General features: G+C 37.3%; 1 protein-coding gene across 1 annotated transcript in view; it reads right to left on the bottom strand.

The window, feature by feature from the left end:
- The window catches only part of NUP210L (nucleoporin 210 like), a 289,674-nt gene that overhangs the window by 249,975 nt on the left and 27,092 nt on the right, over positions 1–12,607 (bottom strand). Inside the window, exons 3-4 of the mRNA XM_007948554.2 lie at positions 2,793–2,924; positions 1,811–1,904 (exon numbers count right to left, since the gene is read on the bottom strand). Of these exons, the coding sequence (XP_007946745.1) occupies positions 1,811–1,904; positions 2,793–2,924 (226 nt within the window). The remainder of the gene's footprint in view (positions 1–1,810; positions 1,905–2,792; positions 2,925–12,607) is intronic.

Below are 12,607 nucleotides of genomic sequence, written 5' to 3'. Positions count from 1 at the left end.
TAAATAAATATACATAAAATATATATAACAGAACATTTGCCATTTCACCATTTTTACATGTATAATTAAGTGACATTAATTATGTTCATCATCATGTTGTACATCTTTTACCCCTATGCATTTCGAAATTTTTCCTCACTCTTAATAAAAATCATCAACTCCCCCTTCCTCTTCCACACACTATTGGTAAACACTAAAAAATGTTAGTCTCTGTGCATTTGCCTATTCTAGGTATTTCACATAATTGGGATCATACAGTATTTGTCCTTTTGTGTCTGACTTGTTTTACTCAGCATAATGTTTTCAAGGCTCAACCATGTTGTAGCATGTATCAGGACTTCATTTTTCTTTATGGCTAAGTAATATTGCATTGGACATATCTACCACATATTGTTTATCCATTCACTGTTGATAGGTATTTGAGTTGTTTCTACCTTTTGGCTATTTGGAATAATGTTGTGATGAACACTGATACATAAGTACCTGTTTGAGTCCTTGTTTTCAAGTCTTGTGGGTATATACCCTAAGAGATTTTAAACATAGTCTATTCAATGTCCACAGAGGGTAAAAAGTGTTTTTATTTTTATTTTTTTAAATTTTTATTGTGATTTGGGTGAAAGTCACAGAGCAAATTAATTTTCCATGTAGCAATTCATATACATTTTGTCTCATGACTCTGACTGCAATTCACCACAATGTAATAGCTCTCTTCCCACTTCCTCCCTGTAGTTACCTCTTCCCTGTGTCCTTCCCTCCCATGCACTGCCACCCCCTGAGCTGTCTCCCTGTGCAGACACTGCCCTTCTGTTCTCCCATGATTGATCACTCCAACGATTGTATCTACCTGATAAATGTTCAGCCCATATGCCTGTCTATTGTTTGCCTGGAAGCCACAGGAGTGAGTTCAGTTCCAGACCTGAGGGATGGCGAGGGGCCGTAGTCTCAGGGGTTTCACCAGGCTCTATCAGACCAGCAAACTTGGTCTTTTTTTATGATTTTGAGTTTTGTTCCACATTGTTCTTCCACTCTATCCAGGATCTCTTGCACCAATCCCCCTCCAAGTGGTTGACAGTGGTAGTAAGGTACCATCTAGTTCCTCTGGTCTCATGGTCTACCAGTCCCTTGGACTAATTGTTCCCATGCATCTTTGGTTTTCTTCATTCTTTTTTGCTCTGGATGAGGAGACCCATCGTTGTATCTAAATGGCCGCTTGCAAGTTTCTAAGATCCCAGTCGCTACTCACTAAGGTAGGATGTAGAACAATGTTTTTGTGTGTATGTTATGCCAATTGAGCTTGATATCCCCTGTACGCATGGTACCAAGCCCACAAGTCCAGCTACTCGCTCCCTCTGGGTAGCTAGCTGGCTATGCCACAGAGGGCAAAAAGTTTTAAAATTTATTTTTCCATAAGAAAAGCAATGTGCCTCTGGTTAAAACTGTTGTGAGACTAAAACCTGGATTAAGAGCCATTTCTTAATACTAAAGACAAAATGTCCTACTATTATTCCACTCACTCTGTTACAGTATGTGCAGATAGCATGAGCAACAAAAATGCCAGCAGATATACCTGGCTCAAAGAATTGTGTAGTCCAGAGCTCAGGAACTCCTCTATACTGAATGAAGTTAAGCTATCATAAAGATATCTACATCCATACCATATGTCATTCTATCACAGACATTTCCCCTGGTTAATTTATTCCAAAAAAAGTCCAGGCAGCAAAGCCCACACAAATGATTGCTATTCAGTGTGCCACACAATGGCAGATGTCACCCTCAAAGTCAGATGGTTTATGTTTGGTTTGAAGGTTACCTAATTTTGCTAGACAGTTCTCCTCTTGGTAGCTCATTATCCTGGGCAATGCTCCACTCAAACATCATCCCTGCCAAACTGCTAAAAGTATTTCCTGTATAACAAGCCAAAAACAGACAAGACAGAATTACATATTCAAAAATATTCAGCTATCTTTAACAAGACAGGGAAACCTAAATTAAAAGTTACTCTTAAACTTTTATTATCTAATAAAAGCATTATCATTAAGGACATAAAACATATACTCCAAGAAGATACAAAGAATGTAAGTGCTTTTACTGTATACTCTAGAAGTAAAAATGACTCAAGCTGATTACTTTTTGATTGACAAATATTATGCTACACTTTGTTCCTTTCTACACAAAGGCCACCTTACAGCCTACCTTATGGTTGACAAGCATCATTAATCTTGGTCCCTTTAATATAAATTTTTATAAACACTGGATTCCAGAATATTTCTAATACATTCATTTTTCACATCAAAAAAATTACTCTTTACAAAATACTTTAGTTAATAATTTAAATGTTTTCAATATTATGTTGCATCATTAATATGGTATACTAAAAGAAATATAATCAGTCTCAAGAAACATTAACTCAAAATTATAAAACTTTTTTTTACAGGTATATTTAATTCTCCAGGCCTACTACAAGGGGACCGATCAAAACTGAGCTAGCAATAAATTAAAAAAGAAATGTTCTGAACTGTTGATCTAAGTACCATCAGCAGAAGATCAGTAGCAGAATTTGTATATTTATGAAAAGCTCTGAGATGATCAATGCTATTTCAGGAAAAATTTTGTGAAAGCCTGTACATACATGTAGAAGCTATACTCAGAATTACTAATTTCTCATCTACATGAGTTCCATCTAAGAAAAGAAACATTTATTTTCAAATTCCTGTTTCTAAGCATTAAACACAAAGGAAGTACTGTTCTGTTTTATTTTAGGTACTTTTCTTGAATCTTCTGAAGTTCATTACCTTCAGCATCCAGTGCCCTCACCATCAGCTCCAGTGGTGAATCATCTACATAGAGTTCCCGTGTGCGAGATACAATTTCAATGCTGTGTATCACATCAACCTTAACATCACAGCGCAGTTCATGGTCAGTCACTAGGATGAACCCAAAAAACTGAGCATTTAATTCAACAAGTCATGAATCTATTAAATAACTCAAATCTCAGAAATGAATTCTAAAGATTATGAAAAAGAAAGAAAAGCCTGCAATAGTTGCTTTTACCTGTAGAAGAAAATAGTATAAAGCATAAGGTCTTCTGTAAATATTAGATCAATAATTCCCAAATATTAATCTATGATGATGTTTTTCCTTGTCATGGAAAAGTGATATAAAGAAGAATAACCAAACCAAACCAAACTCACTGCTGTTGAGTCGGTCCCAACTCATAGCAACCCCTGCTTGGGTTTCTGAGGTGATATCTCTACAGAAGTAGATTGCCCAATCTTCCTTCCAAGGAGTACCTGGTGGGTTTGAACTGCCAGGCTTCTGGTTAGCAGTCAAATGCCTTAAGCACTACGCCACCAGAATTGCCAAAAATAAGAATAGTGAGTAATAAAATTAAATGAATTCACTTTCAAGGACTATATTCTCATATTATGTCCTACTTTCTTATGTTAAAATGCTCTTCTATTATGAGATTAGAGTGTTAGCTGTTGTTAGGTGCTGTTGAGTTGGTTTTGACTCATAGGAACCCTATGAACAGAATGAAACACTGCCCAGTCCTAACCATCCATAGAATCCTTGCCATGCTTGAGCCCATTGTTGCAGCCACTGTGTCAATCCATCTCATTGAGGGGCTTCCTCTTTTTTGCTGACTCTTTACTTTACCTAGCATGATATCTTTCTCTACAGACTGGTCACTTCTGAAAACATGACCAAAGTATGAGAGACAAAGTCTGGCCACTTTTACTTCTAAGGACATTCTGACTATTCCCTCCAAGACAGATTTATTTGTTCTAATAGTCCAGGGTACATTCAATATTCTTTGTTAACAATACAATTCAAATGCATTGATTCTTCTATAGTCTTCCTTACTCATTGTCCAGCTCTCACATGCATATGAAGCTACTGACACCATGGCTTAGGTTAGACATACTTTAGTCTTCAAAGTGACAACTTTGCTCTTTAACACTTTAAGAGGTATTTTATTCCCATCAGATTTACCCAATGCAATATATTTGATTTCCTAATTGCTGTCTCCACAGACATTGACTATGGATCCAAGTAAAACGAAATCTCTGACAATGTTAATCTTGTCTCCATTTGTCATGGTGTTGCCTACTGGTCCTGTTGTGAGGATTTTTGTTTTTTATGTTGAGGTAATCCATACTGAAGGCTGTAGTCTTTGATCATCCAGTAAGTACTTTAAGTCTTCTTCACTTTCAGCAAGCAGAGCTGTGTCATCTGCATATCATAATTTGTTAATGAGCCTCCTGGACTATGTACAGGTTCCTCATCGGCACAATTAAATGTTCTGGAATTCCCATTCTTCTCAATGTTATCCATAATTTGTTATGATCCATACAATTGAATGCTTTTGCACAGTCAATAAAACACAAGTAAACATCTTTCTGGTATTCTTTGCTTTGAGCCAAGATCCATCTGACATCAGCAATTATATTCCTCATTCCATGTCCTCTTCTAAAATCAGCTTGCATTTCTGAAAGATCCTTGTCAATATACTGCTGCAACCATTTTTTAATTATCTTAAGCAAAATATTTAACTTGCATGCGATATTAATGATACTGTTTGATAATTTGCACATTCTGTTGGATCTTTCTTTAGAATGGGTACAAATATGGATCTCTTCCAGTCAATTGGCCATGTAGCTGTCTTCCAAATCTCGTTATAGAGGAGTAAGTGCCTTCAGTGCAGCATCCGTTTATTGACACACCTCAATGGGTATTCCATCAATTCCTGGAGCCTTGTTTTTTGCCAATTCCTTCAGTGCATTAATACAATCAATACATTGATTCTTGATCATATTCCACCTCCTGAAATGGATGAACATCAACCAATTCTTTTTGGTACAGTGACTGTGTATTCTTTCCATTTTCTTTTGATGTTTCCTGCATCATTCATTATTTTGCCCATAGAATCTTTCAATATTGCCACTTGAGGTTTAAATTTTTCTTCAGTATTTTCAGCTTGAGAAATGTGGAGTGTGTTCTTCCCTTTTGGTTTTCTTTTATTTTTTATTTTTTTATTCTTTCATTTTATTTCTATAAAGACAGAGAAAATGACAATGATTATAAGAGCTCCTTTAGGAATTACTAGTATTTTTTTAATGCATTTTATTGAAATACGATTTATCTACAGTGAAATACACAAAACTAAAGTGACATGGGTCAATGCTTTTTTTTTCCCCAGTGTTCACTCCTCTCCCCTCCCACCCCTGGCAAACAACAAAGAAAGTTTTCCTCCATATAACCTTTCCCTGACCCTCCACAACAACAAACTAATACTATATTTGTCCTTCTGTGATTGACTTATTTAACTCAGCATAATGTCCTCCAAGTTCATCCATATTATACAGTGTTTCGCAGACTCTACATTCTTCTTTAGCGCTGCATAGCATTCCATTGTGTATGCACCATAGTTTGGTCATCCATTCTTCTGCTATAAATATTAGAGGTAAGTCCCTTGCCAGATATGTAATTATCAGCAAATATGAATTTGTTGCTGTCACTTTTGTCATGCTTTTTCATTGTGCTGATTTCTTTGTTCCATATAATTTTCTATGCTGAGCTCATTTTGTTTATGAATCATGTTATCACTTCCTTCATTGCTATTGTTTTAGTATTTGCTGAATATTTATGCTGGTCCTCTTTTTTATTTTGATGTGAAGGTTTATCATTTTTCTTTGAGGTTACCCTGTGATTTATAGTTTTCTTCCCAAGTTTAGAATAGTCCGTTCTATCTAGTAGTTGTTTTGACTTCCCTACCATCTAGAAGTTCTGTAACGACACAGATTTTTTTCCCTCTTTTTGGTTTGTAGTTGTCCTCGACTTGTCGGTTGGTGTTTCTGGTTCCCTGTTTACAATCTTGTAGGCTTCTATACTTTGGATACTTCCAGAGCTGGGTTGGTTTCTGAGTTATATCATCATGTGTGTTAATGGTCAGTTGTTGTTGGCTGTTGTTGCTTCTTTGTCCAAAGGGCTCCCTTTAGCATCTCTTGTAAGGTTGGTCTGGTTTTAACAAATTCCCTTAATTTCTGCTTATCTGGAAATGTCCTAATTTCACCATGATATTTGAGGAACAATTTTACTGGGTACATAATTTTTGGTTGGAATTTTTTTTCTTTCAGTGTTTTATATATACCATCCCACTGTCTTCTCACCTGCGTGGTTTCTGTCGAGAAATCTGAGCTTAGTTTTATTGGTTGCTCATTGTAGGTAACTTTTCGTTTTTCCCGTGCTGCTATCATGATTCTTTCTTTGTCTTTTGTTTTGGTGAGTTTGATGATGATATGTCTTGGTGTTTTTCTTTTGGGGTCTGTCCTGTTTGGAGTTCATTGGACTTCCTTAATGAATAATTTCTCATTTTTCATCATATCAGGGAAGTTCTCCTCCAACAAATCTTGGACAATTTTCTCAGTGGTTTCATTTTTCTCTTCCTGTTCTGGAATTCCAATGACACATAGGTTATTCCTTTTGATGGTATCCCACATGAACCTTAGGCTTTCTTCATTTTGTTTTGATCTTTTTTTCTGATTGATCCCTTTCCAAAGAGGTATTCAGGTATTTGTCTTCAACCTCATTAATTCTGACTTCCATTGCATCAATTCTACTCCTTCGCCCTTTCAATGGGTTATCGATTTCTGACAATTTAGTATTAATCTTCTGGATTTCTATCTGTAGATTTCCAATTTTTCATTTGTCATTTTGTTCTTGCATTTTCTTCCAAAATTCTTCTAGGGTTTTGTCTGTGTTTTCCTTGGTCTGTCTCTCAATCCTTTGAAGATACCTAAATATAATTCTTTTGAGTTCCTTATCAGGAAGTTCCAATGCTGCATCTTCCCCAGGGATGTGTTTTGGTTCTGTAACCTGGTCCCTTGTTTCTTCTGTTTTATCTTGCTTCTTTGTGTGAACTATGATGCTCTGTTGTCTCCGAGGCATTGTGACATTTTTGTGCTTATATGTTGGAGTGATTTGCCCACAATTTTCGTTTTCTTTGTTTTGTTTGTATGTTATCTATACAGGCAGGGTACTGTGCTGTGCTCCTCTATTCACTAGCTGACAGCACTTATACACTTACCACCTGTCTCCTTTCCTTTGTCCACCTCTTGTATGTCCTTGCTGACCCTGGCAAACAGAGCCTGTTCTTAGGTCCCTGGAATCCGAATGAAAATACTATCACTTTAAAATCCAAAATTATTGCCAGTTGTAAACATTCAAACTGGCTGCATCCTCGGTCACCCCTTCTGGTTTTCTAACTCTCATCTTTGTACATTTTGTTATATGTCTTCTCAAGCTTCTCTGAAATCTTCTGTTCAGCTCTTTTATCTTGCATTTCTTCCATTTGCTTTAGCTATTCTTCGTTCAAGAGCAAGTTTCATTCTCTTCTCACATCCATTTTGGTCTTTTCTTCCTTTCCCGTGTTTTTAATGACCTTTTGCTTTCTTCACATATGATGTTCTTGATGTCATCCTGCAAGTCGTCTGTTTTTCAGTCATTGGTGTTCAATGCATCAAATCTATTCTGCAGATGATCTCTAAATTCAGGTGGGATATAATCAAAGTCGTATTTTGGCTCTTGTGGACTTGTTCTAATTTTCTTCAGCTTTAGCTTGAACTTGCATATGAGCAGTTGATGGTCTGTTCCACAGTCAGCTCCTGGGCTTATATGGGCTGAAGATATTGAGCTTCTCCATTGCCTGTTTCCACAGATGTAGTCAACCTGATTCCTGTCTATTCCATCTGGCAAGGTCCACATGTATAGCTACAGTTTATGTTGCTTTGAAAAAAGTTATCTGCAATGAATGTCTTTGGTCTTGAGAAATTCTATCATGTGATCTCTTACATCATTTCTATCACCAAGGCTATATTTTCCATCTACTGGTGATACATCTTTGTTTCCAACTCTCACATTTTAATCATTAGTAATAATCAACATATCTTGATTGCATGTTTGGTCAATTTCAGATTGCAGAAGTTGATAAAAATCTTCAATTTCCTCTTCTTTGGCTTTAGTAGCTGTTACATAAATTTGAATAATAGTATTAACTGGTCCTCCTTGTAGGTGTACGGATATTATCCTATCCCTGACAGCACTGTACTTCAGTATAAATCTTGAAACATTTTTTGTGACAATGAATGTCACACTATTCCTCTTCAAATTGTCATTCTCAGTGTAAAAAATTAAATGATTGTCTTATTCAAAATGGCCAATATCAGTCCATGTCAGCTCTCTAATGCCTAGAATATGGATCTTTATGCATTCCACTTCATTTTTGACAACTTCCCATTCTCCTACATTCATTCTTTGTACATTTTACATTCTGATTATTAATGATGTTTGCAGCTGTTTCTTCCCATTTTGAGTTGTGCCCCGTTTACAAATGGAGGTGCAGGAAGTTTTACTCCAGCCACATCATTAAGGTCCACTCTACTTTGAGGAGGCAGCTTTTCCCCAGTTGCATTTTGAGTGCCTTCTGACCTGATGGATTCATCTTCCAGCATTGCATCTGACAATGTTTCATGGCTCTTCATAAAATTTTCCAATAATAGACAGTGTTTCACTGCTGTTCATAAGGTTTCACTGGCCAATTCTTTGAGAAGTGGATAGCCCTTTTCTTTTTCTGGAAGCTCTGCTGAAACCTGTCCACCATGGGTAACTCTGCTGATATGTGAAATACCAGTGGCATAGCCTCCAACCTCACAGCAACACACCAGACACACCACAGTATGATAAATTGGCAGATGAGTAGTGGCTTCCAGCCCTCTTTTTCAATTTATTTAGGAAGGTAAAAAAGTGGCAATCAACCTCTCTCTTTCATTTTCAACTTTTTTTTCTGAACCACAAAATTAAAAAGCATGGGAATCACTGTATTAGACCAGAATACCAGTTAATACACTCATAATGCAGTTTGGAAACTTAAATTAAAATACTGTTGTTGTTGTTATGTGCCATCAAGTCGGACCTGACTCATAGCGACCCCTCCCTGGGTTTCCGAGGTAGTATCACTACGGAAGTAGATTGCCCCATCTTCCGTCCGAGGAGTGGCTGGTGGGTTTGAACCGCCAGCCTTCTGGTTAGCAGACAAGTGCCTTAGGCACTATGCTACCAGAGCTCCCAAAATAGTGTTAGAGAAAATAAAAATTGTTTTGTACTGCTATCTTTTAAAACATTTCCTCCTACCACATTTACCACAAATTAGAGAACTGTCTATGTAACTGCCCCTTTCTACTGTACTAACTATACATTTTTAGTTTTAGCTTCATCCACATGTAACAAAAAGCAAAATCACTGTGCTATAATACCCAAAATTACTAATGGGACATTATGGGTAAACTCTGTCCCTATCCAAGGGTCTGGTTTCATGGGATTTTTAAAATCAAAGGAAAATGTTAATCAGATAATACAGGTAAATGCCCCTAACCACAGGCTCAAAAAAACAAACAAACTGCCATCAAGTTGATTCTAACTCATAGCCCCCCTTGTTGGGTTTCCAAGGCTGTACATCTTTATGGAAGTGGACTGCTTCATCTTTCTTTCATGGAACAGCTGTTGAGTTTGAATCACCAACTTCTTGGTTAACAGCCAAATGCCTTAACCACTACACTACCACAGCTCCTTCACCAAAAGGTAAGGCACATCAAATGTGCTTATTTCAGGAAAAGTAATACTTTCTTTCACAAAAAACATTAACATTAAATAAATCATCCTGAAATTATACATACACTGTGGTTGAATAAATGAGTAAATATATTGTAGATAATGAGAAGTTATTCACTTTCAGAGAAGGAAGTTACAAATAAATAAGAGAAGAAGTTTAGAATAAAACTTATGGCACAGGATTGGAGATGAAGGTATCAGTATGAATTCATGTTTATTTTAATATATATGTAGATATATAAAGAAATAAACACAGATACGTGTGTATACATGTATAAGGATACATACATGTATTTCTTAACTGCCTGATGAGAGGGCCTAAAAGCAGTAGCAATGACCATACTAGAACTCAGATCTTGGTTTTTAAATACCATTCTCGAATAAAAGGAAACAGGACTCCCTGAAAGTATGACTGAGTCTAGGGCTGGAGCAGGGAAAATACATGATGATCCTGGTGTATCTTACAGTGCCAGAGAGTAAACCAAACCAAACCCACTGCCTTCCAGTTGAATTCTGACTCATAGTGACCATATAGGACAGAGTAGAACTGCCCCATAGGGTTTCCAAGGCCCTAATCTTTACATGGTATTTTCTAATTTTCACATGGTATTTTCGATCACCTCATATGCATGTGAAAGCTGGATAATAAACAAGGAAGACTGAAAAAGAACTGATGTATTTGCATAATGGTATGGTGAAGAATACTGAATATACCATGGACTGCCAGGAGAATTAACAAATCTGCCCTAGAACAAGTTTAGCCAGAGTGCTCCTTAGAAGTGAGGATGGCTAGACTCCATCTCTCATGCATTGGTCATATTATTTGGAGGGACCAGTCCCTGGAGAAAGGTATCATGCTTGATAAAGTAGAGTCAGTGAAAAAGAGGAAGACCCTCAACAGGACAGACTGACACAATGGCTGCAACAATGGGCTCAAGCATAGCAATGATTGTGCGGATGGTGCAAGACCAGGCAGTGTTTCTTCTGTTGTACATAGGTTTGCTAAGAGTTGGAAATGACTCAACAGCGCCTAACAACAATCTTTTTTTTTTCTTTTAAATTTTTGTTGTGATTTGAGTACTAGTTTACAAAGCAAAATTCATTTTCCACACAGTAGTTCATACACATATTGTTTCATGAGATTGACTGCAATCCCCACAATGTAATAGCTCTTTTCCCACTTCCTCCCTATAATTACCTCCTCCTTGTATCTTTCTTTCCTATGCATTCCTACGCCCCTGAGCTATCACCCTGTGCAATTACTGCCTTTCTGTTCTCTAAGGAGTGTATCTACCTGGTATAAACTTCACATTATATGCCTGTCTATTGATTAGCTGGAAGTCATGGGAGTGAGTTCAATTCCAGACCTGAAGGGTAATAGGGGTCATAGTCTTGGGGGTTTCACCAGGCTCTATCAGACCAGTAAGCTTGGTTTTGTTTCACATTGTTCTCCCACTCTATCCAGGATCTCCTGCACTAATTCCTTTCTGAGTGGTTGACAATGGTAACTGGGTACCTCCTAGTTCTGATTTCATGATCATATAGGCTGAGACTCACATGTTCCCCTAGTCCCTTGCACTAACTGACCTAACAACAATCCTTACACAAACAGACTGCCACATCTTTCTCCTGTGGAACAGCTGGTAGGTTTCAACCATTGACCCTTCAGTTAGCAGCCAACCACTTAACCACTGCACCACCAGGGCTCTTTCCAGAAAGTAAAGAATTATTTAAATAAATAAATAGAGATGGGGGAAGTCCACAGGACACAGGAGCCACCCCAAAAGAGCTTCCAAGGGCCGAAGCTGGAAAAAAATGTATTATGATAGTATTGGATTATAACCCTAAGAATTAACTTTATATCCATACTGATGTAAATAATGTTTGAATAAATAAATATCTGGGGGAGAAGAAACAAATCTCTTACATACCAGATAATAAACATAGATGCAATGATGGAAATAAAAAATCACTATTAGAACACCATGGTAATAATTGCAGCAGGCAAGATTCATTGATAAATGCTAATATTAATGCTAAACTTTAAAGAGAAATGGGATATCTGATAGCCTCAAAGTATCTTCCCTAAAATATTTATTAATTACTGTGGTGGTTTTCATTCCTCCCTCCAGGACGAATGCACTTAGTGACTTGCTTCTAATGAGTAGCACATGGAAAGGGGAAAATGTTAACTTTACAGTGGAGAAACCTAACAGATACCACCTTAAACAAGCTCAACATCACCAGTGATAAATAAATGCTGGTATCATATACCCTCCGATATAATTAAATAATAAGGGTTCATTTCTGTAGTTTCATTCCCCAAAATACATAACTCAAGTCTAATCATGAGAAAACATCAGATAAAACTGAGAAAGATTCTACCAAATACCTGACCCGACAAGCAACACAGACCCTCTTCAACAAAGAAAAGAAAAACCAATTGACAGAGATACAGAAGATAATCCTGGAGCTCTGAGCTTTGAAAGGAACTATACAGAAGTGGATTAGGCACCAACTAGTGGAAAAACCTGAAGGAAAACAGTGAGTACAGAGATGGTCAGAGCTGCAGACTGTCAGCTACTCTGATGGGACCAACAGCCTGAATATCTCCAAGTGGTGTTGGGACCTGAGAATTGACCTAAAGATCAGCCCTGGTCATCAAGGGCTGCAGGGACAACTGTGTTGGGGCCTATGACTAGAAAGGGTAACAGCAAGGAGGGAGACAACCTGAGTTGTTGACTTTCCGCTGTCCGGAGGGGATAGCCATTTTGATTGTTTATAAGCAGCAGCCATTTTGGATATTTAAAGGGACCAAGGGTGCAGCCATTTTGAATCTTTAAAAGTTGCAAACATTTTGGATTTTAAAGTGATAGCATTCTCATTTGGATTAGTGCCTAAGGCACTTGACTGCTAACCAGAAGGCTGGAGGTTCAAACCC

Source organism: Orycteropus afer, unplaced genomic scaffold (genome assembly GCF_000298275.1).
Source record: "Orycteropus afer afer isolate SDZICR_OR568_19922 unplaced genomic scaffold, OryAfe1.0 scaffold00217, whole genome shotgun sequence".
In the NCBI taxonomy this organism is placed as follows: domain Eukaryota; kingdom Metazoa; phylum Chordata; class Mammalia; order Tubulidentata; family Orycteropodidae; genus Orycteropus; species Orycteropus afer.
This window is presented reverse-complemented; position numbering and strand designations above follow the sequence as displayed.